Source organism: Passer montanus, unplaced genomic scaffold (assembly GCF_014805655.1).
Source record: "Passer montanus isolate IOZ18808 unplaced genomic scaffold, ASM1480565v1 scaffold17, whole genome shotgun sequence".
Lineage (NCBI taxonomy): Eukaryota > Metazoa > Chordata > Aves > Passeriformes > Passeridae > Passer > Passer montanus.
The window spans coordinates 1,078,686-1,106,659 of NW_024364270.1; the positions used below are offsets into that span (position 1 = coordinate 1,078,686).

The 27,974-nt window shown below is 41.2% G+C and overlaps 2 protein-coding genes across 3 annotated transcripts; both read right to left on the reverse strand.

The window, feature by feature from the left end:
- Nucleotides 1–17,219: 17,219 nt before the first annotated feature.
- On the reverse strand, nucleotides 17,220–20,394 carry LLPH (LLP homolog, long-term synaptic facilitation factor). 2 transcript variants are annotated; one of them, XM_039704027.1, is made up of 3 exons: nucleotides 20,297–20,394; nucleotides 19,729–19,915; nucleotides 17,220–17,450 (listed from the first exon to the last, which is right to left on the reverse strand). In XM_039704027.1, the coding sequence occupies exons 2-3, from the start codon at nucleotides 19,907–19,909 to the stop codon at nucleotides 17,287–17,289; spliced, it is 345 nt and encodes a 114-aa protein (XP_039559961.1). In that variant the 5' UTR covers nucleotides 19,910–19,915; nucleotides 20,297–20,394; the 3' UTR covers nucleotides 17,220–17,286. The 2 variants fall into 2 exon arrangements, with proteins under 2 accessions (XP_039559961.1, XP_039559960.1); XM_039704026.1 differs by lacking the exon at nucleotides 20,297–20,394 and adding an exon at nucleotides 20,000–20,233 and having other exon boundaries at nucleotides 19,729–19,912.
- Nucleotides 20,395–20,594: 200 nt separating this feature from the next.
- Nucleotides 20,595–26,943, reverse strand: TMBIM4 (transmembrane BAX inhibitor motif containing 4). The gene is made up of 7 exons (XM_039704025.1): nucleotides 26,789–26,943; nucleotides 25,646–25,754; nucleotides 24,730–24,835; nucleotides 23,682–23,715; nucleotides 22,614–22,731; nucleotides 22,093–22,138; nucleotides 20,595–21,440 (listed from the first exon to the last, which is right to left on the reverse strand). The coding sequence occupies exons 1-7, from the start codon at nucleotides 26,880–26,882 to the stop codon at nucleotides 21,234–21,236; spliced, it is 714 nt and encodes a 237-aa protein (XP_039559959.1). The 5' UTR covers nucleotides 26,883–26,943; the 3' UTR covers nucleotides 20,595–21,233.
- Between the last annotated feature and the right edge of the window lie 1,031 nt (nucleotides 26,944–27,974).

Here is a 27,974-nt window from a genome sequence, read left to right on the forward strand (position 1 = left end):
CAGTGGAATTAATCAAAGCAAAGCTGATCATAACCACATTCAAAAGCCTGAGAGTGTGGGAAGAGCATGATAGGGAAGAGGTGCCCAGCCCACCTCAGCCTGCCCTTGCAGAACTGACAGGAGAGGTCAAGCACAGGCTCTGACAGACTGAAAGACCAAAGCACAGCCCTCAAGGAGGGCAGTTGGAAAGACACAAAACTCAACAAAGCAAAGGAGTACTGAGATCACTGCCACCAAGGGGCTGCCAGGGGGCTGAGGTGTGGGGACACACACCCCCATCTTTTCTGCCCCCTGAAATGACAAAACAACAAAGCAAACACTGATGAAAGATGCAACAACCTGGCAGAAAAAGGAAGGCTGCCGCAAGGAGGAGACATCAGGAAATCAGTCTTGCAGGTCAGCTGTGCTGGCAGGATCTTCATAAATATTTCTCTTAATGCTGAAACAGTTTCATTTTATAAGCATGCAATCCTCTCATGTGGTTACTGAGCATGAATCAAAGACGTTGTGGCTCAGCGCTGCTCTAATTTTTATTGTGCTTTCTTGAAACATCCTGGGATTGTACAGCCCCAACAAACACAGCAGGGCTGGAGGCTGGGACACTCCCCTGCTCCTGCCCACGGGTGAAGGGAACCTGGGGGATGGGCAGCCTGGGGTCACAGATGTTCCTCAGAAAGAGAGATTTGAGGAGGAGTGTGAGGCCAGGCCACCGAGGTGGGGGGTGCTGGTGGCAGAAATGGGCAGGAAAAGGTACTGGGAAGCCACAGATCCTCCCTGAGCTGTGGTAACTCAGGTGCAGCAGAGGCAACTGCTGCTTTTCCATCCCCCTCTTCACCCAGCTGGTCCTCCACAGAGGTACAAGCCTCCTGCCTCACCTCAGTTGTCCTCTCATTTCTCTGCTCCATCATCCTTATGTTCCCAAACCTCAGAAGCATCACTGCAGAAGGAAAGGTAGCCAGAGGTGGAAGGCCAGCAAGGGCAGAGCATCCTCAAAGGACAGTGGTTACACAGTCTGAGCAAAGAGTGTCCACTGGAAAAAGCTGAGAACAGACAACATCTTCTCCATCTGAAAATGAAGGAAAAATAATGAAAACACACCACTCATCTTTCTTATATGTCTGTCATGTTTCACTTTCTAGATTTTCTGCCACAATTTTTGAACTACATCTAATGGGTATTTCCCAATCCAAACAAAACAAGCAAACCAAACACAGCAGCCCTGCAGGATTACTGGGATGGTAAGGGGTGAGGCAGGTTTGTGAGAAGGGAAGAGGGAGACTGGAAGTGCAATGCTTTTATCTATTCTTTTCTCTTTTGCTAAAAGTTTCTTCTTCTTTTTTTTTTTTTTTTGGTTGGTTGGTTTTTTGTTTGTTTGTTTGTTTGGATGAAAAATGATTTAAACTGTTTTGAGCGGTTGAGCGGGGGTTATTATTTCTCAGTTCTGATTGATCAAATGAACCAAACTCTGGCTCCCCAATTACTCCAAACTGGCCCCGCTGAAGCTAGTGGTAGGATTCCACTGGATGTCAATCAGCCCAAGATTTCACCTGGCAGCTGAATATCAACAGATTTTTTAAAAACAGACTTGGATAAGGCTCAACAAATGTCTTTGAGTGATTTCAGATCACTTTTTGTCTGTTTTAGGGAAGTGATTTACTTGCTGAAAAATGCCTGCACAAGTTTAACACCTTTTTTTTCTTTTTCTTTTTTTTTTTTCAATTCATCATCTGTTGTTATTCATAGACTTTACAGATGGAAAAGACCCATTAAGACACCCAGAACTCCCTGCCAGCACAGGACTGTTCTCCAGCAAACATTTATTATGGTCTTGTTTATACTAGTTTCACGTGCTCCAAACAACAAGGCTTCTGCCACTTCCCCAGGGACAGCAGCCAGCCAAGTTCATATTACTGACCTGCAGGAAGTCTTCTCCTAATTTTCTTCAGCCCCTATCTTCCCTCCTCATGTATGCTGCCAGTGTGGCCCCTAAACTACCCCCTATGAGTCCCCCAGTAGATGAATAAGCATCACTTCCCCCCAAGGTGTTCCCAAGCTGGTGCTCTCTCCAGGTTGTGCAACACTTTCTGTTAATCCCTATCCTGAGGTACAAAAGTGACATTGCTGATTCAGTTGTATAAGAGCAGAATTACTTTCTGCACTCCTCTGTATGCTCCCTCTTGAAACACAAACCCAAGTTGCAAAGAGAGCTATGCCAACAGAAGGGACAAGAGAGTCACATCTCATTCTCATTTATTGCCAGTTACCTCCACAAAGTGTTCTTATCATGGTCTTGTTTCTGTCCTTCCATGGCCAGTGGAAATGCTTTGGAATGTCTCTGTCCCATAGAGTAGCTTGAGTTTTTCCAATTCACTGCAATTTATAACTTTTACAGTTTCAAAATAAAAAGCAGGATGTCTTGTAATTGTTTTCTCTATTCTCAGTGACAGTGAACTGGGAAGCAAATGTGCCTATATAGATAAAACACGTGGCATAATATATATTTATATTAATGGCAGGCACAACAGAGTAACTTCCTCTTCGGAAGAATATTTGGGGTTTGCCAACAGTAAACAAATCAGATTGTAATAATAAAGTCATTCCAAGTCTCGAATTATAGAGTTAGCCTTCTTCATTTATGTTATGGAAAGCAGCATGAGCTGTTGCATGAGAAAATTAAGTAGAAATAAGAGTGTCAAGTGTTAAGCATTTCTCCATCAAATCAAAATAAAGGTGCAGCATCATTGCTAAATTGTACATTGATTTGCATGAAACATATGTTCATACAAGAAAAACAAACAGAAGAAAAATATAAAGAAATGGTCTTCTTTCTGTTTCACAACTGAGTGTGCAGAGCTCCCCAGTTTGCTAGTGCCGTTTATAAAGGAAAATAACACAAAGCCAAAGCCAGCAAATTGAAAATACAGGGAATCAAGACAAAAGCTAGCTCAATAACCACAAATGGAAGGGATCATCTTGTCAATTGAGAAGAAACATGAGGAATATAAATACCATTTCTTTCCTTAAACTCTGGATGCTGATGGCTCCATCGTGCTTTAATTTTCTACCCCTACACGTCCTGCTCTGCAAACTTCCCACATACTTCCACTCAGTTTCAAAGTAGAGTCCCTCTCTGAAATGGCACTGTAAACATTTCATTGTGGGGTCCCATGTTTGATGTCTGTCAGCGATTTTCAAATCAAAACTGCTCAGCTAACAAGTAAAAAACAGATTTCTTTTTGTTTATTTCTCAGCATTGTAGTCTGTGGCATGAAAACCAAACTCAGTTCTTTCTGATTCATGTATCAACCTCAATAAAAACGGGCATTAGTGGGAGAACACACCAATGGAGGAAGAGTGAATTAGGATCCAGCTGGTTTGTCTGCCTGCTGTGGAGTTGGCATGGTTGAGAAGGGTAAAACACTTCCAGGGCAACCTCAGACAGTTGTTTGCAGTCTCTTTCCATGAGGTTATCATCTATGGAGCTTTGCTGGCAAAGCAGTGCTTTCAGCACTTGCTAATCCACTTTCCTGCAAAATCTACCAGGTTAGATTAAATGGTTTAAATCGAATTAGCTCTGCTGCTGTTGCCTGAAGTAAATTAGAAACTGAGAGACCTAGAAATCAGCCTGCAGTCTCAGCCTCTGGCATGTCAGAATGCAACACCCAGCTGGATGGCCCATCTCAACTTGTCACCTTTTCTGCTTTACGCCTCTGCTCTCCTACACCTGGCCATTTCCAGAGCTTGAGGGAGTATTCCAGATGTCAATGACCAGAACAGATTGGAGAAGAATCAGGATACCAAAACCTGGCAGAAGAAGTGGCCATCTAGTTAAGAGCTAGGATGTGTCAGAAGACATATATGCAAATCAGGGATGTTTTCCAGTATAACTACAGCATCCTCACACAGCTGACTGGCATCTTGACTTCTTGCCAAGGCAGCCAATTATTCTGAATGGAGAGAGGAAAAGGAGAAGAGAATTCACAGCCTGGAAAAAATGAGAGGTACTGGTACAGAAAGAAGGGGCCCAGGAAGCCCTTCTGAGAAGGCTTCACACTGGATTTTTGCTGAAGGTGTTTGCAGGTCAGGTTTGTGTTAGTCCCAGCTCAGCCACTAAAGCATTTGCTCCTGTGAGCTCAGTTTAAACACATACTTGCATGTCTCACCAAATGAAGTCCCAAACATGCAAGTGTTAGTCACTATCCAAAATAAAGTCCATTTTCAAACATTACGGGATCAGGACATAGGATGGCCTTGTGCTTGTGCTGAGGTACTTTGCTGACAACAGAACAACTGCCATTAATAGCATCTGATAATGAGACATTGTGTAAGGTGATGTGGAAATTAAAGATGAGAGGAACTGAAAAACGTACCTCTCTAATAAGGAGTTTTGCTAGTAGTATTAAGGTAGATGCTTCCACCTAGTGACTTACAGAAGTAGCTTATAGATTTTTACTTCAGAGGGCTGGATGGCAGCTGCAGCAGAAAATGAAATTGCAGAAAAACATCATTCACCCTCTGTAGTGAGTAAGAGACACAGCATCTGCAGTCAAGAAGAGACACAAAAACTCACCTTACAAAGCAGGTCTATACATTCAGGCATCAGCAATACCCAGGGCACCCCTTCCACAGACAATGGTGGCCCAGTGCATGCACTCTGATTCACCTCTGGGTAAACAGCCACCCCACTGTATCTGGCTGTGCTGCTGACAGTCCTGGCCCCTCCAAGCCAACATATGGCAGAGCAGGAAGGATGACTCCCAGTGATAGGAGGTGTTCCTGACATTCTTGCATCAGGGAGGTCACCAGAATGGTGATTCCATCAAAGGTGTTGCCAAATTTGACCTTCCTCTTTAAAATTTGAAATCTGGTGGGTTTGGGTTTTTTTGTTTTGTTTTGTTTGGTGGTTTGTTTTTTTGTTTTTTTTTTGGTGGTGTTTTTTTTTTTTTTTGTGCTCCTTAGTAGTGCAAAAGCACATGTGCTGGGTCTGGGCTGCTAGTTCATTTTAGCAGCAGCCTCAGAGCCCAGTAGTATCATCCTTTTCCTCTACACTACATTCCTTCTCTCAGAGTCCTGAGAATTTATACCCACCTGCACATGTGCAAAAGTTACTGATGTAAGCCCCTACAGCAACACTCAGCAAAACACATAAATGCAAAAAAGACAGAAGTGCTCAGTATTAAGCTTCAAGATCACAGACTTCAGCAGAGATGCCTAATGTTTCTTTTTATGGGGAGCAACAAGTGGCTTTGCAAAAGGCTCAAGTGTGTTGAATGGGCAGCTGTCTAACATCAATCTCATCCACTTCAAGATGTATTCTGAATTCTGTTCCTCTCTGAAAGTGCCACATCCAGGCCTAAGAGGAGATGTCTGCTCACAACCAATTCACAGAGAGGCTCTCTAGTGTGTTGGATGCTACTTACATCTTTCCTCCCAAAATCCCAACAGTTTTGTCTTCTAAGATACTGCCCCACAAATGAAACAGTTACAAGGCTGATGCAAGGCACAAATTCTGCTTGCAAGTAGTCAAGTCCTTCCTTCCTGTCACCCTGTGGCTTGAGCCACAAGGTTGTGGGTTCTGTTGGTTGGGAAGGGAATGTGGGAGGAAAAGAGGAAATTTGGGAGAAAGATATTGGGCACTGCTATGCTAAAGATCAAATCCACGCAACTCACCCAAACCTTTCACTGTAGTGAGTGGACAGAAGCAGGTAGAGAAAAACAGATTAGTATACGCAGAAATAGTAAAAAAAAATTGAGTTAAATATCCCCTTGAGCTGTCCCTTATTTCCTCCCATGATGGAAAATGTGGCTAAGGATAACCAGCTCTGATTAAAGTCTCTAAATAAAGAGAGTAAAGCTGGAGTAAATGAATGCTGCTCTGATTTCCCAGCTGTGCTTAAGGAAGCACTGTCAGTCTGCAACAGTTTTGGACATGATCAGAGACACAATTATAGGCACCAAGTGAACATGTGAACCCAATAGAGAAGAGCAGAGGAAGCTTTGGGGTCAGCTCGTGGCTCTTTTTGCTTCACAGTTTTTAAGTTAGGAGTCCTGTTTCTGCACATTTCCTCCTCTGCGTTCCTGGTTTTCATTGAACCTCATTTTTCTTTGTCTCTGGCTTTACTCCCAGTGACATTAAGGAGTGACCTGCAAGGCAGTAAGCTATCTACCGTGAGCAGTTAAGTACCAAAATTATCTTGAATCCCATCGTTTACCCTTTTGAAGCAACTGTCTGTCTGTTCAGCTGACTTGGGACTTGAGCCAGCAAATGCACGGCATTGACAGTAGAACTCAACGACCTCAGCTCCCCAGGGCGAGGAATAAGGAGACAGTGGCAAGAAGAACCACTTGAAAATTGTTAAAAAATAAAATAATTGAAGATCAAAGTTAGTGGTGTGCCTAAAAATATGACAATTCTTACGAAACAGATTTACTCCATTTGGTGGATGCTGTGTAAACTGCATGTAGCTTCACTTCTCATGAAATCATGTAACAAACCTAATTCCCTTGTTAAAAGGCTTGGTGCACTCCCATTATTTTAATGTGTTCCTATTTTCTTACTGTACAGCTGTGGCCATTGCACTGTTAATGGTTTTGCTGGCGTGTTCTCTCTCATTTATGCTTTACTGAACTGACATGTATATATTAATCTTTCTCTAGTTAATGAACTCTTGTAGCTTAGATATGGCTCTAGATCTAGCTGAGGCCAGAAAGGAGGAAAAGTACATTATCACCTGGCAACTTCTACCTATTTCTAGCTATTTCATGTAAAGGAATTGTTAACTGTACTCCCAATAATTGTGCCAAGGCATCTCAAAATGTAAAACATCCAGACATACCACCATCAAGCACAGGGAATTTGTCAAAACGCTATGTCATTAAAACTCTGGCTGATAATTTTAATTACAGCAGGGAAACATATGAAACAACCTTCTTCTATCAGCTGTGTAGGTAAACACGGGCTTTGGTCATCACATCCTCATCACCTTTAAAGGTCATGACCTTTAATAATCATAACCCTCTCAGCTGCTCACCAGTTGCAAAACCAAGCAGAACTATGCCGTTCATCCAACTAAAAGTGCATCAAGCCATTGAATTAGCTCTTGAGGAAAACATAAGGCACTTGAACCTCTTGTTCTAAATTTTTACTGTGCTCTAATTTTATCTACAGTCACTGAAATCTCTGTATTTTATTAAAGTAAAATATTTGGATTTAAAACATTTGAATATTTAAACGAATACTACCAAGTGAATATACACACATACATGCACTCACAAATATATAGAGGCATGCCTATGTTAAGTTTTAATTTTTTTGCTATAATCTATAAAAGTATCATACAATTTATTTAAGTGCAGAAGATCTATTTTCCTTTCCCTTCTTCTGACAGTTTCTCTCTCGCCCACATGGTTTATATGAATGATATTTATAACAGAGCTGTTTTGATCTGATAGAGCCTCAGTGAATTTACTGCTGTTGCTGTACCACTGTAACTGAACCTGACAAGAACCAGAAGAACCCACAGTTTTATTTTGGGCTTTATAGGTTTTTCCTCACTCCCTTTTCTCATGCCTGGATGGGGTCGGCAGCTAAAGGCGACCCGCACATTCTGCAACAACAGATAGCTGTTAGGCTGCAGGAACTGCAGGATGAGATAAATTGCTCCTTTGATCAAAACCAGGGTCAATTTGCCCTGGCTAATAATTGGTTTGTTAAGGGAGAAAAAAAGAAAAAAAGAGAAAAAAATAAAAAAAGAAGAAACTACAAAAGTGAGCTGAACAACAGTATTTTTACTTTATAAAAAGAAGTACATTATTTCCCTGCACGTAATAATTAGTCGTAGTGTTCACAAACAACCTAAGATGCATTCAAGCATCAGCCTTACTATTCTAAACACACTGCTGTATTTTCAAAGAATTTATAGGGCTTTGAAAACGGATGTGCATTTCCTCTTTGTGGAGGCAAACATTTGTTTCTGGTCCTCTTCAGATTTTCTCCCCAACACGGTATATAAAAATGAAACTTGCCTAAGTGTTCAGGATGGTGCATAGAAAAGATAAATATGACTTAGATTTCATCCAACTGTGGAGGAAAGCTATTCAGGCACTCACTCAATAATTAAAGGTTTGGGTTTTTTTGGTAAGCATTTGGTAGCTACAATCAAATATAAAATAGTTTTTAATGGATGGTTTTATTTTGGATTTTGTCATAAGTGCTCTTACATAATAATACAATTTTGCTGATCTCAAATGTAATTCTATTGCAAAAACAATTGCTGTAGAATAAAAAAAAAAGGTCTTATGTCATGTTCTTTTTGTCAAGTTTTAAAGTACTTCAGTTTTCCTGAAGTGCATGAATGAAACTTCAAGAAACTGCATTCCCACTAATTCATACTAGAATCCAATACAAGCTCTTTTTTTCCCCCAGAATGTATCCACATTTATTAGCAATCACCAGATGGGATCCCAGTGTAACCTCAGGGAAAAAAAACTAATGGCTTTCCCATCAAGTCATATTTGGATATGATCCAGTCACTGTTAACATATCCAAATTCATTAGGAATCACTGAATCCAAAACCTGTTTAATGCAAAAAGATACTTGGGAAAGATCATTTTAGAAATTATTTCATTTCCTTCCACAGCCAAACAATCTCTAAAGATGTCAGGGCAAACCAGAAGTTGAATTGGTTTACACTTTTGTGTTAGTGAAGTTCCTGACAGAAATAAGACTTCAGAACCTAGAGTCTGTGAATGAAAGATAATGTAACAACTCAAAAAAAAAAAAAAGTGAGTGTATTTCAAACGTCAATTAATGTTTGAAAAGGTTTTGCAAAAACTATTTGTTCATTTTATTTTCAATGAAAGCTGGAATTTCAGCTTCTCTGGTTTTTTTGTTAGTTTTTTTTTTCCTTTTTTCTCAAGCTTTAACCTTTGTTTCCAGACCAATGAATGGCAAATTTCTCATTCAGTGGAATTTGTAGGTTTTGTTGCAACATAAATTTACTTTATTTGTATAGATTTATGCAAATAAAATCTATTTCTAGCTTACTTTTTTCCCCCAAGTATAACTTTATTTCTGCAATTAAGCAACATTTATTTTCTGGCAACTTGAAAAATATTTTTCAGTTTTAAATATTATTCCATAAATTTGTTCAACAGTATCATTGTGTGTCTTTCTTAAATTTCTGTTTAGATAGAGAAATCTCGCTTTCTGTGTTTTTCTTACAGAGTGAATCTTGTATTCCCAAAATATTTTTTCCATCTAATTTTATATTAATTTTTATTGTTTTACATCTACTCCTAAAATGTTTAAGATTATTTTATTTTCTCAGCTTCAATTATAATTGCAGGAATGGATGCATTTGTTGTAACAGTGTTTGTTGGTTTATATAATGAAAAATCTTTTTTTCTGTGCATTCCTAAAAATAAAACACTTTTTGTTTTTTGAAAGCATAGAAAATAGTTCTTGTAGTCTCAAAACTAATGCTACCCTAACACAAACTGTTATCCTTTTTGGTGTGTCTGAGGTTACTTTTAGAATTTTATAAATCTAATTCATTTTTAACCATGTGAAACTGCTGGTTTAAATCATTGCACATCATTACGTTTGGACAATGAAAACAACACAGGCATTTTTTACTTGTCTCTGGTCAACTTCACTTCTGGATTTCCCTGACACAGGACCTTAGCTGAAATCACCACGTGGAGATTTTTAAATGCAAATAAAACAAGCAGATATAAAACAACTCTCTTTCCACTGAGTTTCTGAAATTGTCATTAAAATGCTTCAGTTGATTGATAAGAGGCTTTTAAAGAGCCTTCCTTTTAAACACAAAACACTATACATCAGAAAAAGTCATGGATCCCTTTGTGCACTTCCCTGGAAACATGACATGTTTAAGGGAAAAAAAAAATTAGACTGGGGAAGCATTTTCATGAAGTAGCATTTTTAGTATATTTTTAGAGAATAACTGCACTCGGTTATAAACACATCATCAGTGAAAGCATCAAGTGGTTTTAGACATTTAAATGCCGCTCCTTACTGGGACAGAGAATGTGACTGTGCTTCCAGCAGCTTTTCAGGCGGTTGGGAAGCGCGGAGCCCAGCAGCGCTGGGCATGCCCACGGCACAGCGGGCACGGCTCTGCCCGGGCACGGCTCTGCCCGGGCACGGCTCTGCCCCGGCACGGCTCTGCCCGGGCACGGCTCTGCCCCCGGCTCTGCCCCAGGCACGGCTCTGCCCGGGCACGGCTCTGCCCCAGGCACGGCCGGCACCGCGCCTTTCCGCAGGTACCGCACGGCCCGTGCACGAAACAAATGGCACAGGGTGCTGGCGGCGCGATTCCTCACAGGGCCCGTGGGCCGGGGACACTCCGGGGCCGCCCCGGGGACACTCCCGGGCCGCTCCGGGCCCGCTCCACACGGAGCCGGCGCCCTTTGCCGGGCCCTGCGCGCTCCCGCCGCCGGCGGCGCCCCCTGGCGGGCATGGCTGCCCCGGCACGCGCGCTCCCGCCCGCCCAGCCGCGTCCCGCCGGGATCGCTCCTGCCGGGAGGCGCCGCCGCCTTCTCCCAGCGCCCAGACGGGCCCCGTTAGCCCTGCCACCGATACAACCGGGGGGAAATGGAGCGAAGCCACCAGCTCGTGCCATCTGTGCCGCTGCTGAATGTGAGTGACGGCAATGACACGGTAGAAGCTGTTGTTGCCATTGAGCACGAGGGATAACCCAGTCTCACCGCCAGTGAATTTGGGTGATGCTGTTGTGGACAATGAAATGCTGAGATGGAAACACATTGTGTGACAGATTTTGCCCTCTGTCCTCCTCCCATCGCTGTCACAGGGCAATCACCAGTTGGGGAAGTACAGATTCCCACTGCTAAGGGCTTCTGTCAGGAGCTCGTTAAGGAGCTCAACAAAACACTATTCTTCCATGGGGGAAAGGAACTCAAAAAACCCCAAACCCTACAATTTCCTCAACAAAACACTATTCTTCCATGGGGGAAAGGAACTCAAAAAACCCCAAACCCTACAATTTCCTCAAATTCCAATCTCGACAATTAGCAGGGGATATGATATTCTGAAGATTTGATAGCATGTATTAAGGACACACATTGGCTGTTAACAACTTTCTGGTTGCCTAAGGAAAGAGAATGCAAATTTTGGTTTTAATTTTATAACAGTATTTCTAAAATTCTGGACACATAGAGGACTTAGCAGATTAGTATTTATTTTAAACAGCAAGCAAAATAACCAAAAATCCACATGCAATCTTCTCCCCCAAGTGAAAAAGCCTAGTGCTTGACACTTTACCTCTTTAAAAGTGATGGATAAAATCACAAGTGCCTGTGTATAAACACACTGTGCCCTACATTGAAGCAATAGTTCCTGAAGTTATTACATCAACAGACCAACCTGTAACCTCTCCCATGGATGATCGTACACACTGGTCTCACACTCAAGGAATCAAACATTTTTTTCTCTTCAACACAGTAGCAGCCAAGACATGGATGAGCGGTTCCAGCAACCACAAGTAAATCACACTACGGCTGCATTTGCTCTAAAGTGTTGCCAATTTTTTAGTTTTTTCCACAAGAATTCAGGCAGACTTAAAGACATTGAGGAGAGAAAAAAACAATCTAAGTGTCTGAAGGGACCCAGCTGCGCTTCGGATGGGTCACTTTGCAGCTCCACCATCAGCTTTGCACATAACCTGGTGCACTTCAGTTCCCAGCTTCTTCCTGTACATCCTCTAATAATACCACATTCCAAGGGGATGCAACAAGTTTAGAAAAAGCAGTGTATCCCACCTTTCTTAGTTCTCACAAACAATTTAGTTTTAAATAACTTTTTGCACATATTAAGGGAACTAACTCAAATTTTGCATTTGCGTTGAGGCTATTCAGTAGCAGTAGTGGTGATGAACTAAGCCCAAGAGACTACAATCAAGGTGCTGCTGTCACTGAGCCCTTCTAAGCTTTCATAGAAATGCTTTGCATTCTGTTGCAAGACAAACTGCAGCTCTGATCTGATCTGCACCAAGTTCTGTCATATTTTGCAGAAGCAAGATGGTAGCTTAACAGAAGCACAATCGGTAGATCAAAAAAGTTCTTGTTTCAAACACAGACATGAGAATCCACCAAAGCTAAATTTACAGAAGATCTATTGTCAAAGTAATTTTTTAAAGACTCAAGGTAGCAAGCTGTAACACGGAATAGCTGTTGTACCTATACGTTAAGAATTTGTCACCTTTCAAAAGAGAGATATTATACGTTTCACATAAAGTGAATGTATGAATGGACCAGCTGGGCTGAGTCAGATGAGCCATCCTGAGACAACAAATGCACCTTTGTTTCCTGAAATACTATCCACAAACCCAACTTCTGGTTAAAGGCAAAAGGTTAAAGATGCTGTAAAATCTGCACTCAGACTTTAAAAGCCTTGGAAGAAAATTAACTGTAGTTAGAGAGAAAATATACTAGGTAATAGTTTACCAAACAAGAAGATAAGTAACTTTCACAGCCTTCTAATAGCTGACTAGATTGAAAACAGAGGAAGTCAGTTTATTCCTCATATACAAGCACTTCATAAGCAGTCCTCATGATGCCTTGCATAGGACCCTTGATATACAACCATCCTTTGCCACTCCATGTACTGTTCCTAACATTTCAGACCTTTTATATTGATACATGAGCATGAGAAAGATTAATGACCTGAAAGAGCAATGCGTAAATGATTGAGATGAGAGAGGAAACAGTGCAAATATCCGCTTCCTATTATGCCTTCTCTTTTCCTTTAAATTCTGTCACTATTGATTAGGTAGAGTTCAGAAAACTGTAGTAGTATAGGAAGAATAAAATGGCAGTGAAAATTGTGGGCTTGTCACAACTGTGCAGTGTTTATTAACAGAAGGAAGTTGTTAGTTCTTTCTCACTTTTAACTTGGAAACAAAAAATCTCAATGTCTTTCTTCTGAAGCAGGAATTGGAGTTGGACAATGCAGCTGGAGAAGGGAAAGGAAAAAGCTGAAAAGAGCCTCTTCCTGCAGCAGTAAGCTCTCAGATGGCTCAGTCAGTCCTGCCCTGAAACTTCACTCCTAGGCAAGTCAAAATTGATGGCAAAACCATGGCCTTAAAAGAGCAATGCATCGCTGTGCTTCAGTCTCATCCCACAAATGCCATAGCTCAATTCAGACTATGCCACCCTGAGCAGCAGATTGCTTTGCACCACTCAGATTTCTGCACGCTAAGGCTACAGTCTCCTAATGTCTGACACCAGACACGTTCACACTACAGATCAGATACCCAGCTTCCATCAAAGTCAGAACCCATGCAACTGTTCAGGCAGCAGGAGGGAAAGGTAGACTAATAGAAACAGACCTACACTATAAAGCCTTTGTACAGGTCTCCTTTTGTTGTTTATGAAGTTGTGACCACATATGAGGAGACCACTTTGTACCATATGGCCATGACATTCTTCCTCCAGTACTAAGCAGCCCCAAACTATATTTAGCATCCTCTATAACCACAGTGTTGGCTGTAGGTAAGACTCCAATACTGTGCCCTTCATTGAGAAAGACTTTCAAAACCCCCATTCAATGCACTTGGCTTGACCTGTCTCCAGAATTCTCTCCCCCTTCACAATGCTGTACTGCACAGTGGCCTCACCAAGAGGCACTAATGGCACAGGAGGAGAGGTGGCTCATGAACCAGGACAGCCTGACACAGCCCTGCCTTCACCAGACTGGTCTTTCTTCCTGGTCTTGTACTGCCTCCTACTGACGCTGCTTTTTGTACAGTAAAGCTGTAAGAGGATCCAGCTGAAAAAAATGGGGAAAAGAAGAATATTTTCAGTGTATCTTAGCTAACTGGTCCCCTAACCGATTTGACTACACAGTGCAGAGGTGCCCCAGGGCAGGAATGAGTTACCAGAAATGCCCAGGAACTGAACCATCAGTGCTGCCAGTTATTTTAGGCATCTGAAATAATTCACTTCAAAAATCAAGTCCTACACACTAGGTCAAAAAGGGCAGACCTTATCATCTTCCTAAGAAACTGCCAACAATCTGCAGGACATTCAGCAATTTGCTAATGCAATTTTTATATGCAATGAATACACACACATCTTATGCACATAAACATTTAAATAAAATGACAGAATTTAATTCTTTCAGTGCTGGCTTTTCTGCATGTAGTTCAAAAGTACCTGCATTACTTCCTCTGCCTTCTGTACGTAGGTCCGGGAAGTACAGTTACCACAGAACCCTACAGGTAGGTGGCAGAAAGTTGCAACTAAGCAGTTTCATAACAACACAGAATTAAAAAAAAAACAAAACAACCACCACAACTTTGACAGTGCCATTTAAGTTATATACTTTTAGATTTTCATCAGTTTATTTAATCAACAACAACGTTTTCTCCCTCAATCCCAACCTAAAGAACATTTTTTATGTAAAGACAAATGAATTATGATATTATTAGAATGCTGTTCAGAAGCAGATCAGTTACTTCTTTGAAAATCCCTCTGTGGACTTTTAAAATATGTATTTCAGTCAAAACCAATTATGCTTAAATGCATTTCTATTGGAAGGAAACATGGATTTTTCCATCAACTCAAACAGAAACATGTTTTAGATTCAGCAGTATGAATCAAATACTCAAAGGCAACTAAATAATTTGGTATTTCCATTCAAAAAATAGAGTTGGTCAAAACAAATTCCAAATACAAAATTACAGTATCCACATATAATAAATACTCAAATCCCAGAAAGTAGAATTTCCCTGCTGTATCCATTCACAGCCTCTGGTTACATCCATGCTGCATGTTTAGCCAGGTTCCTGCTGTCTGTCTACAAGCAAGCTTTTAGCCTGGATTACAGATCCCACCCAAACAGCTCTCAAAAATACTTCCCGGCCCACAGAGAGCTCTGCCTCACCCGAGTGAGGCATGACATTGTACACAATACACTGGTACTAGACTAAGAGTTCTATTCCAGTAAAGACTGCGTTTATTCCTTCCTTATCCTCCATTTCACCTCAAAAATCAAACAGGATGTCTTAAAATATCGGTAGTTTAAGTGAACATGTTTGACTTCATCCCGGACACCATGAAGGAAATACCTCACACAGCCAGTATTGGTACAGGAAGGAAGCAACTTCTAAATAAAACATCAGTGCAGAGTCTGCCGTCTTTCACTTAAGATTCAAATTCCTAATCTGGTCACAAAAGCAGCTGACTAATAAATCTATACAACAAAGCTCAGGGTTAGGTCATCAAAGCACAAATAAGCAAGACTATTCAGTTGTGGAGGTAATTTTCTGTCATAGAGGAAGCAGTGAAACAGCTCTGGAGAGGACAGCGTAAGGTCAGTGCAGCAGCGGCAGGCCTGATGAAGATGAGGCAGATGATGGCTGTGCACCTAAAGAATAAACTGACTCTGAAGCTGTACATCTAAATAGGGAAACTTGGCCAGTTTAATCATCTCCACTCAGGAAAAGCAGCCTGCTTTCCCATCAGGAGCTGCTTGAAAGTCATCTGATTTACAAACACGTCAAAAATAGCACTGTGCTTACTTTATAGAAAAAAACCAATTGTTTTCTCACATTTAAGCTCAAGAAGCTCCCCTCCTCAATTCCCCAAAGCATGTACTAAGCAAAGTAAAGCCCACATCATCACAACAGTAAATAAATACAATCTGACTGTTCATTCCATTCCATTCCTGGTTAAACACATTCATAAACCGTTTCCTTCACATGAATCAATTTTAAAGTAGTCCTAATCTACATAGTAACATTTAGATAAGTTTGATACCAACATCTAGATCCATTTATCTAGTAAGACCAAAAAAAATCATAGCAGCAGCTGTTTTTATCAACTTAATGGAGATATTTTTAAAATATTTTTAAAATATTTTACAAAGTTATTAATTGCATATAATTTGGTAATATGTGACCTATATATCTTACCAAGACATCAACTGTTAATTAATGTGAAAATAGAAGACACATTGGTTTTTCCTTTAACGGCGTTGTAGTTTTTTTATGCACCTTTCCCCTAACAATACTAATAAACACACAGTATTTTTCCAGAAAAACTTAGTTTTCTATCACACTGAGCTCATCTTACCAGACTTCAGCATACTACAACACAGTGTAATTAAAAGACTAGATCTTCTTTCCTATGCCCAAGTTATCACAATGGATACAAATCACAATTTGTGGGTAGTTGCAGAACATGGATCTCATCTTGCATGAAGCTGGACAAAAGTTATGCCATGTACCCATACCCGGTACTTGAAAAGGCAACATACTGCAGCATTGGTACTGTAACTATTTCCATCCTTGAAATGAGAGACATTTTAAAAACACAAGCTTTCAGGGCTACTAACCCTTGCATCTGCCATCACATGTCATTGACAAGTAATATGCACCCAAAAGTAGCTAATCACATAAATGGCATCTGTTACACAATCATGCAGGATTTTATCCTATGCACACATTGTAAGGCAGGATAGGTAAGTACCATTTTAAAAGGAATAAAAGGCTACTGAAAATACAGATGGAAAGCAAAATTCTCATTTACTTTACTAAAACGTGGAAAAGATCTTAAAACGGTTTTATTTCCATTCTGTGCATTTGTGTTCTCTCATTTTAATAATAAAATGAGTTGTGCTTTCACTTATTTAGTTCCTGCAATATTTCTGCTGCAGACAGCAATGAAATATTTTGTTGTTCTCTTTGTGAACTTACATCAGACACTTTCTCATCTTACTTGCAGAATTTTCATGAGTCCCTGGTGTTGTTTCAGCATAAAAATTTTGGAGTTACACATGAAAATATATTTTTGTTAATTATCAGATGTTACAAGCAACACAAGTCAGTGCAACAAATTTTACACAAAGATTTAAAGGATACTGTGTGTCTACAGATTCCTTTGGTTGTATTTACTAAAAGACAAGTTACACTGACAAAGACCACAGTACAAAAACACTTGGTTTAATTACTTTTAGGTACTTTACTGTTTTTGGTGCTTATAGTATAAAAGATGAAGCCCTCACCCTGCCAAGAAAACAGATAACCACACACAATTAGTCTATTCAAAGGCACTCAGCTTACTTTTTAAGTTTGGCAGACACCAAGCTGTAATTTCTTTCATCATTTGCTGGTCAAATAGTCTCTTCAAAAAATCATTCAATACAATAAATTATACGCAGTGACCAAGGACAAAATTTCATGAACTTATGTGGAAAATTTATTTTGTTAAATAAAATATTCATGATCTTTACAAAACTGATTTTACCAGACGAGGCCTTTGGCCAATTTTGTTTTTTTTTTCCCTTTAACACGCTGAGCCTTAAGCTTCTTTTTCTGCCTGGAATTCATCCATATTGGGTACTGTCCATGCTGGTCTAGAAGAGTTTTTTTGTTTCGTTTATTATCCACCTCCATTTTGCCATCATCTGAAAATTAAAGGTATTTTTAGTGAGTAAAATATCTGAATCCACTTCATAGAAGCTATTTTGTCACTAGATTCCCCCAAATGACACAAATATCCCTAGACACAACAGTATTTACATCATGGGTTTATAAATGGAAAGCACTTTCCAAACCAATGTAACTGCAACCCAGGAACTTCAACAGCTGATAGTAGATGTGCAATATTTTTCCTAAAGGCCATGTCTGGGCAAAGCGTCTTATTCTTTCATCTGCAATCTGTTCTAATCCTGTGTCTAAGAACATTGTATATTCCATCACGGAAACATGCATGAAACCATAGGCTTACTGAAAGATATGGACAATTACACACTTTTTAGGATGTAATGTTTGAGATCTCCTCTAAAAATTTATTCTGAGTGGAAGATGAATAGAAGCAAAAAGAATAGTAAGGAGAAAAGGTGAAATACCATGACAGCAGTATGGTATCAGCCAGTATCAGCCAGTGATGCCACACTTGCCTCAAGGAGTGAGCATGACATCAGGTCTAACACATTTACAGGCACCAAGAGAGGATCAATCTCTATGATGAGGAAGACTGCCCATGACACAGGCACTCCCAAGCACGGCGTCCCCAGCTGCCCAACACCCCATGAATGTCATGTCTTGGTGAGATAAGAAAGAGCAAGAGGAACACCTTGCTAAGTAGTGACTGCAACTCTGCTCTGTAATTTCCTTCCAACCTTGTTTCCAAACCATATGTGTGCAACTGAAGCCTTTACCACAAGTTTTATGGAGAGGAAAAAAGACTTTTATGTAGTGCTTGTCTGATGTTGGGAGACAAAGCTCACGAGGAAAAGGCCAACATGCTGCTTCAACAGTTGAGGTTGACAGTCTACAGGAATCTGCACCAGAGATGTGCTTATAGAACCCTAAATTGGGGGGTTTGCAAATACTTGCAATCAGCAGAGAATCAGCATGGGGCCTGGCAGCAGAACCAAAAGCCTATCCAGCATGGCAGACCTTATATTATTTTTTTCTTAAGAAGAAAAACTGAAAAAAAATTATTAGTGTGCTGTAAACAATACCCTAAAATAATAGAGTAAGATGTCTGTAAGATATACCTATATACTTTCTTGGCTGGAAAATTATTTATCTGTCTGCAGGAAGTACATATTATGGGTGAAATTTTATCTACTTCAGTTCTCGTAACACTTGGCAATGTGAGCTCCTTTGTGTTCACACTTAGTCCTGAAAAGCCCTCCCAAAGAAAACACCATTATTTTCACAAACTGGTAGCTGTTTTGTGAAATACATATTTTCTTAGGTATTTCTGAGGCTGCTATCTCTGCAAAAGCCAAGTGAAATCGGCCACCTGTCGAGAAGTTGCCAGCAGAGTTGGAAGGAGGTGCAAAAATTACAGACAGCCATGCTATCAGAAACTAGGTTTAAGGCAGTGATTTCTCCTTCAACTTCAGCATCAGAAGTCTGACAATGTTCTAAAACATTCTGGAAATTCAATTCTAATCAACCCTTAAAGAATAACTTTTATACCTGATTTGTAGGATACATCCAAGCCATGGATAAAATTACAGATTATACTTGAAGCTAACCTTAATTGGACAAGTATTTTTTTATATACCATTCTATTTCCATTCCAGTAGCAGAACATTTTAAGTGGCACAAATTAGAGACTCAAAATAAGACCATGATCTACTCTGGATGTCAGTTTTGGAAAAAGGAGGTGTCCTTCTGACTCCCATCCAGTATGCAGCTGTTTAAAACCTTTGTTTCCCCTTCCTGGGTTACTTCCTCTGCAGTTTACATTCGATTCCAGACACAAGGAGGAAGATGGCATTATTTGTAGACATCTAATACCATCCACTCCTGCACCGTGTACAATGCAACGCTAATTAGTATTCAGAAACTGGGCTCGTACTACTTCTACCTCAATTTTTTAGCAGCTCCTCAGATCAGGACAGTTTGGCAGCAAACATAACGCTGTGATTGGAACAACTGCTAAGTGGTGAGTCGGCATTCACCTGATGCTCTCAGAGATGTCTCTCCATACAATACATCACACACGTACTAAAACCTAATGTTGACAACCTTGCTCCGCAAGTGACCGGATGCAATATGGATGCCAGTGTTGCGAAATGACCAGGCTCAGCTTTTAGCTTTAAAACACAGGCTTTCCTGTTCTCCTCCTGTAACAGCCACAGCGCTGATCCCGGCGCTGAGTGTCGCAGGACCTCCCGCACCTGGGCCACCGCAGCAGCAAAAACCAGCCGGAGCCCCGCTCACCTCTCTGCTCCAGCACTTTCTCGGGGGGCAGCACGGTCGCCACCTCCTTGACCTCCTCCATGATGACATCCGCTTTGGTTCCCAGGATCTTCTTCAGCCTCTCCAGCTCCTTCGGCGCGTTCTTCTTCCTCTTCTCCGCCCGCATCTTCCTCCTCCATTTGCTCCTCAGGCTCTTCGCCATGTCCTGCGGGGAGGGAAGCGGCAGCGGCTGAGGGGGGGCCGCGCGCACACGGGGGGACGCGCGCACACGGGGGGTCCCCGCCCCGCTCACCTGCTCCGCGCGAGGCCGCCACACGCACACTCGCGCTAGGCCACGCGTCCCGCCGCGCAGGCGCAGACGGAGGGGCCGGCCCCCGCGGGGAAGGCGGGCCGTACCGTAGGTGTGGGAGCGGGCGCGCAGGCGCCGCCGCCCCGCGGCCCGGCCAGGGGAGCGAGAGCGGACAGAATTGTGCTCCGTCACAGCGTAACAAGCAAGGATTTCTTCTTAGCTCCCGCCCCGCTGTTCTGAGTGAAATCCTAAGGCAAAGGGGAATTACCACACTCGCTCAAACCATTGCGGTGGTAGCTGGACAGCCTCAGGGAAAGCGCACCCGGTGCCGGCGCGGGGCAGGCAGGACGCGCGCCTTTCCCCAGCACTGCATTCCTCGTCTCCCAGCTCTCACTGGCAGGCCTGGCGAGCGGAAACAATCCCGTACTGAACAGGAAGGAAGCCTTTCCAAACCGTTCCTACGCTCCCTGCCCCTCCAGCATCCCCACAGCCTGGGAAGCAGCCGCAGGCACACACCTCTACCCTGCCGGCACCGACCCTTCTCAGCATCACCGAGTCCTCCAGCCTCAGTCGCAAGAACAGACTAAAGGCTTTCCAATTTTTACTGACACACAGTGAGTTTTACTATACATAAGTTGGTAAAATGCCATAATCAATCTCTGAATGATTTTTCAGAACACTGAAAGATAGGCAATAAATAGTACTAAAATAAAGAATATTCCCTTTAATTGTTTTAACACCCTCACAGCTTTCATAGTGACAGCCCTTAACTAGGACAGAGTACTTCTGTCAGAGACAGCATTTCAATTTTCCAAACAACAATTTAAAAAAAATTATCTTAGTGAAACATTGCACAATGGTAAAGTCATGCTACCCTTACATGGTACATAAACGAATGATCAATCCCAAAGGAAATATTTTCAGCAGCTACAGAAGAGCAGGGAAGCTTACTCTGAAGTAAACAGGAACTGGCAAAATTTCAATCATTAATTACACTGCAAATTACGTGATTAAAAAAGTGACTGACATGATGAGAGCATGTTAACTACATAATACACATGGTTGGGAGAAGAATTGTAGCTATGTAAAAAGCCATTTTTCCCCCTAAGGAGGGACCAATATTCATGGAATGCAAACATAATAAAGATTCAGTCTTTAGAAGGCAAAACTACTGAGTTTACAGATCATCCATAAACTTCACTTTAATTGTGCTGCAGTCAAACCACTCTGCTTTTGACTATTTTTTATTACATTCCTCCAGAAAATGCAGCAGGTGAAAGAACAGATTTATGATGTCCAAGTAGAGATTGATTGCAGCCAGTATGTACTCTTCAGGGGATAACTGGTGCATCAGCAAATGAGTATCATAAATAATAAATCCACAGAACAGAAGAGCTCCAGCAGCAGCAAGCACCAACTCGATTGTCTCACTATAGGAAAACAGCTGGAGGCAGATAAAATATGAAAAAGATACTTGTGAATTTCATTTTTTAAAAATATTGAAATCCCTACATAATGCTATGCCACATTTTAAACACAGCCTTTTAGTGTTCTGTACACAAAACCACAGTATTTTGGTGATATTTCAATGCTCTTACTCCATGCACTCTCCAGTCACACGATCTTTGACTGAGTAAAAGTACCTCCACTTAAGAGGGAGGAAGCTCTGGTCTCCAGAGTATTAACAGCAGAACCAGAAAACCAAAATAGAATTAAATCTCAAATCTCCTTCACATTCTCTTTATCAAGTAGTGGATCTCAATAGACAAATTTTGTTAGTCAATCCAAATACCCCTTTTATGTTGGCAAGAACAGCACCTAACAAAAATCTAAACTGAAAATGTGTGGTTAAATGATCACCAGCATGATCTAGAACAGTAATGGATCTGGTTAACAATTTTCTTTTATTAAGCTATACTGGGCTGATCCAAACCTTTTTGTTACACTCGAAGTCATTAAAAGTGACTGATCTTAGTGGAAGGTGTCCCTGCTCATGGCAGGGCGGCTGGAACTAGATGATCTTTAAGGTCCCTCCCAACCCACACCATTCTGTCATTCTGTGAATATCTTTTAACTGTGAACATGAAGTATCTTACCCTCAGGAAACCCGAGATCATTAAAATCCACAAACAAGTGAAGAGGCTGAAAGAAAATAAATTACACTGTAACCAATAATGTACTTTCTTTTAGACTTAAAACACCCTCCTTTCTTCTAAAACCTCTTCACAATATATTTGGCAAGTAAATGTCTGGAATTCTTAGATGCCAACTGTTCACTGGTCTCAGCAGTAGAAGTTTTGTAAAGCTGTCAAAAGTTATGTTCTAACTTCATTTTTTTTAAAGATTTGAAACATCTGCCTTCTCTCCCAGTGAAAAATCCATGTAAACTAGTTTTCTAATTGTTTTAAGATTCTTTATCACTGAAAAGAATTTACCAAGGATCAGAACTGGGTAAAATGAATAATTTTAAATAAATAACCCTCACCATTCCCTGGAAGCAGGTTCTATTGACCTGCATTCCTTACTATACCTGCAAAGTTTCATTTAAGAAAGAAAAAAACTCAAAGCCTTAACAACAACAACAATTTAAAAAAAAATCATTAATATGACAACATACCCTGCTCCAAATTTGCTGAAGTCTCTCTTTGATTGGAAGGTATATGCAGTCAATCCAAGAAATACAGCAGCAGTAAGAATAAAAGCTTTCAAGACGACGGAGACATCACAGAAACTCACTATAAACAGAAAAAGTAATCTGTCAATTAAAGAACTCTTCTACACTATGTGTTTGTTGATTTATCTTTTGAGGAAACAGAAATTTAAACTTAACTGTGAACAAAATTAAGTAAATTATGACTGAACTTGTCTTTGCATTTCAAATTCATGATTCATAGGACTCAGGGATCATGTACTGGCTAAGTTTGACAATTACTTTATAGCTGTAGCTTCTTAAATGAAAATAACAGGACTTCCCTAGTCAGAATTATGAACACAGCAACAAAACAAAACAAAAAGATTTTAAGCACAGATAACTGAGATCTTAAGGAAAAAAAAACTGTATGAGTTTTTCATTATACTGAAACAAGGGGGAAATAAAACAATCCCCTATAAAGGTTCAAAGTTTTGATTAGGGACAGGAGGGAAAGATAGCCGAAACATGTGCAACCTTCTTCTTCCCTCCTTCCTCCTTTATCTTTCCTTTCCCCAGCTCAGGAGATCATAACCCACAATGAAGAGGTTTCATCCTATGCTGTAAGGTACAGTTCAAGGTGATTGCATGATGTGACCACACACTGCCTCATTTCAACCCTGACCATGAAGCATAGAATTCTCCAAACTTAGATTCCATTGAGGAAATTGAGGGGGCAGGTAGGACTATTTCAACTTGAAGATCAGCTCTGCTGAGAGCTGAACATTATGAAAGAGAACATTTTCAATTATACTGAAAGAATGGATTCCCCAACTAATTTCTCACTTCAAGTTTATACAGTTCCATTTCTGAATCAGAATTCAGTTTTCTCTCTTGATTTCCTGGTTTTGCTGAACTCCTATCACTGTCATTAAAATTTTCAAACAGGATTCATTTTAGTCACATCTAAAAAGCCCTAATGGCAATTAGTACAATATAATGGATTCATTTGCCAAATTCTTTATGGAATCAGACAATAGGATGGCTATTATTTACCTGTAATGGCAAGTGTCAGTGCTTCCAGTAATGTCTACAAAAAGCAAACCCAAAAAAATAGAAGGGTAAGAAAAAAATCAAACCATTAAACATTAGATCTCCTGTTAAATCTTGTGTGGAAGTTGTGTTACATAAAAAAAGTACAATACAAAGCGAAAATAAGTGAGAGACTATCCCTACAGAAAAACATCACTTACATTTTCTACTGTAAGTGCCCAGCATTTATGACTCTTCTTACAAACTATTCAAGGGGCTATAAAATGAATACATTTGTAATGTCTTGTTGGACAGCTGTCTAACACGGTGTCTGCATCAGTTTCCTTACCACATTTATCCTTTAAATAATCTGTTTTACACAGCAAAGTTGTCTTTCTGTTTTATCACAAATACAATTTATGCAACTCTTAAAACATCAAATTTTAATTGAGCTACTGTGACTTCTTTTCACAAGACTGATTTGCTACATAATCCAAAATAGCCAAGAGCTACTATTCGCCTGAATCTACATACTCACAACATCAGGCAGAAGACTAAAAATTGAGGACAGCTCTGACAGATTTGCCTGTGTTGGAAACATGCTCGGAATTTAGCATCAAAAAGACAACAACTGGAGGAATAAATAATATGGCTGGTTTGGGTCTCTGCTAAAGGCTGTCCATTAAACAGCCTTAGGTAACAGGAATATCTCCTCCTTTCCTACTGAGCAGTTGCATAGAAAAAGTCCCTGCCATCAAGAGAACAATGAGAGCAGATAGATTTCTACATACACGCAATAACCTCTGCTCAAACTGGTTCCAAGTTCTAACACTCTTTCTAAAAAGATGCTAAAAGAAACCTGAAGTGCCTGCTATCTAGGAACAACCTCTGGACAGAATCTCCAAAAACTAACTCTGACCTTAATAAATATAGAGGATGTCTTTCAAGGAATACAAGAAAAACAAATGACATACCTTTAGTTTCAAGGAATTAATTACAATGCAAGATATTATAGGGATTATTACATTGAATTAATTAATCAATTAATAATTTAACTTAATTAAACACTTACAAATCCAAACAGCAGGTATAAATTAACAGGGTGCTGGTGTCTGTAGAAGGTCAGTGCCACGATTACAGCCAGAGATCCAAGTACAGATATCAAAAGCAAGGCAGGCCTGTAAAATTCCATATTAAAAAAAAAGTAATCAAACTTAAATATCTGTTAGACTGTGGAAGAGTTTATATAAATTCAAATTTGTAAGTGATCATCTAGGAAAAGATATCTAAAGTAAATGTAATGCAAGTTTACAATAAAACTGTTTAAAACACACTACTACATATAATCAGTTAAAAATAGTACAGTCACAAGTAAAGACAACTTTTTCATACTAAAGCTGAAGATTGCCCAGTAATCCATTACCTGAAAATGAGCACATACAAAGAAGAAAATCCATCCATACAAAGAGTATTAAGGTATATGTACTGTTTTGCCTGTTCTGAACTCCATATTCAGAGAACTATTTTTCATAAGCACTTGAATGCAACAAAATGGGCACTAACTGCACCAAAGAAAATCAGTAGTGACCAGTAACTATTGCTAAATCATTCAAGTAGCCCTCCAAGGAAAAATGGGACCAACATGAAAAATCACAACAGTTCCAAGCGAGCAGGACAATTTTAAATTATCAGATCTGCAACTCATGTAAAAGCTTGCATAGCATAAATATTGAAATAAGCACTATTAATAAAGCATTGATTAAAATCAACAACAACACAACAAAAAAAAGCTAATAATAGTTTTCATAGTAAACCAAGGAGGAAAATGTCAGAGAACAAAAGTTACTCCCTATTCAAGTTTAAAAGTATCTATTACAGCAACAAAAACACAGCTTATAAGAATGATTAAGAAGACTGAAGTGGAGCAACAAGTTACATAATTTATACCTAACACATGCTAAACTGCTGCATTTCACCTCAGAATTTACCTCTCATAAACAAATGCCTGCAGTCCAGGAGAGTATAGAAAAATTGCAGTTGTGACTGTGGTCAGTAGAACTTGAACAGAAAGAATGCTGTAGACCTTTCGCAGAAATGCTGGAAAAGGAAAATAAAAATGAAACCACTTTTGACTTCACTTTCAAAGTTCAACAGTAAATCAGATACAAGTTTTCATTTTCATAACGAATCGTTATAAAGTCATAGTGAAAAAGCACAGAACAAAGTAGTAAAAAGCCATTTTACTTTAAAAACCTGACACAGTATTATGGCAAAATTGTATTTATTCCTGGACATAATTATTTAACTATTAACAATGATGTCAAATATAGAAAACACTTGAAAGGAATTTACTTTGGACTAGTTTCAGACCTATGTACACCCATCCTCACTATACTGACAGCACACCTTCTCCATCATGTTACTGGTGCCTGATGCACCTAACTGACAGAGGATTAACATGGAATGTTAACATGCCAAATGCTTCGGGGGAACAAACAAAAGTTCTAAAACCTCCCAGAAGAAATTCCAGTCCTTCAATCTCATGGTTAAACTTCCCTAATTACAGTCACTAATTCTAGTGTTTATGAATCCCGGAATGAATGCAGTTGGAAAGGACCTGTGAGAGCACTGAGCAGGTATGGCCGGAGAGCGCCGTGTCGCACAGACCGCGGCACCAAGCGCCACGGCCAGGCTTCCCTCAACACCTCCGGGACTGCGCCTCTCATGTGCCACGTCTGGACTTCCAAACTCATCACTCTGAACCAAATCAATCTGAATCTCCACAGGGCACCGGGTGCACGGGGTAACCCCTCTCAGGAGAGGACCTTCCCCCTTCACGGTTAAACGACAAAGCCTTCGCCGGCCGCGGCCCCTCACCCTTCAGGTCTAACCTGGACTAAGCAGCGCCCTGGCTCGGCACTCACAACCTTTAGCCAGGTTAAAACACTGCGCGGAGCCGGGCGGCAGCTGAGGGCCAGAGGTGGCCGGGGTGTCACGCAGGCACCTGTCGGGAGCGCGGGGCGCGGCGTCCGCTCTCCGCCCCGCCACTGGGGGCAACGCGGACCTCTCCGCAGGCGCTTGGGGGGCTGCGGGGGGGCCGTGCGGCTCTCCCACTCATCCGCAGTCCTTACCCATGCGGATGTGGACGCTGGCCGAGGCCACGTTGCTGCCGTAGTTGAAGTCATCCTCGATGGAGCTCCACGGGCAGCGCCGCTCCGCCGCCATGGCCGCCGCCCGTCTCCACCTCCGGGGGGCGCGGCCGCGCAGCGCAGCGCCGGGCAGGGCGCCCCGCCGATCGGCCGAGCGCGTCGATGGCGGGCGCTGCCTTTGCGGCTGCGGGCTGTCCGCGGGCATTGAGCTCTCGGGGCCTGGAGGGGCAGTTCCAGTGGCTGGAAAACCCAGCCCTCGGGCTGCCTTCCACCTCAGCTGCACGCGCCTGCTCCCCGCGCACAGCCGTTAGCGGCTGTGCGGTGCCCCTTCAGCGGTGCCCGATGGAGCGGCGGCGGGCCCGGTGCTCCTGTCTGCCTGTGTCCCACAGGGACGAGCTTCGCCTCCAGAAACCTGTCCTGCGAAGCAGAAGTTACCTCGGCCTTCTAGTTGCGTGTCCCGTCCTTCAAACTCCGTGTACCTGAACTGGAAGCAAAGAAGCCCAGCGTTTCTCTGGCGTCACAAAGCACTTGGTGCAGTCGGACGCCATGGTTGCTCACACTGAGCAGTCACAAAACCACGGTTCGGGGATGTGGATAACCTGTGCAGCAGGGTGCTTTTAAACTCTCGAATATTATCTAAAGTGTGCTAAGAAACTGAAGCGACAGACACTTTAGAAATATATGCAATAGATTTCACTGGAAGTGCTTGTGAAAATTGGAAAATAGTGGCCTGAACAGCAATCAGCTTCTCAAGGGAGAAATAAATCAATTCTATGATTTTGTGATGAAATAATCTTGAGCAGTTTTTCTACCGAGGTGACTTAAGATACTACATTGCACTTTCAGAGGCAAAAATTATGAGCATAACTTTATATTCTGGGAGATATTATTTTCTTACCATCATTTTGCATTTTTTAGTTGCTGCAGAGTAGGATCTTTCAATTTAAATCCAGAATTTGGAGCTTTATGCACTGCTGAACGGTAACTGTTTCAAAACAGTTATGCTGTGTGCTTTCTTGCATCTGCCTCTGCAGAAGAACAGCACTGATGCTCTCCCAGAAGAAGCATTTAAGAGTTCTGGTGAAGCATCTGGTGTTGCCTTCTCCAATATATGCAGTGCTGTTTTCTTTAAAATACCTCTTAGAGGTGTTCTGTGTGAGAAACGGAA

Excerpts from the sequence above, each read along its gene's own strand:
- LLPH (XM_039704027.1), bottom strand. The coding sequence starts at position 19,909 with ATGGCGAAGAGCCTGAGGAGCAAATGGAGGAGGAAGATGCGGGCGGAG. Across the intron at positions 17,451-19,728 it reads GAAAGTGCTGGAGCAGAGAG|ATGATGGCAAAATGGAGGTG; the intron begins GTGAGCGGGGCT and ends TTTAATTTTCAG.
- TMBIM4 (XM_039704025.1), bottom strand. The coding sequence starts at position 26,882 with ATGGCGGCGGAGCGGCGCTGCCCGTGGAGCTCCATCGAGGATGACTTC. Across the intron at positions 24,836-25,645 it reads CAGGCATTTGTTTATGAGAG|GCCTGCCTTGCTTTTGATAT; the intron begins GTAAATTCTGAG and ends GGAATTTTACAG. Across the intron at positions 23,716-24,729 it reads TATACCTGCTGTTTGGATTT|ACATTACTGGAAGCACTGAC; the intron begins GTAAGTGTTTAA and ends TGCTTTTTGTAG.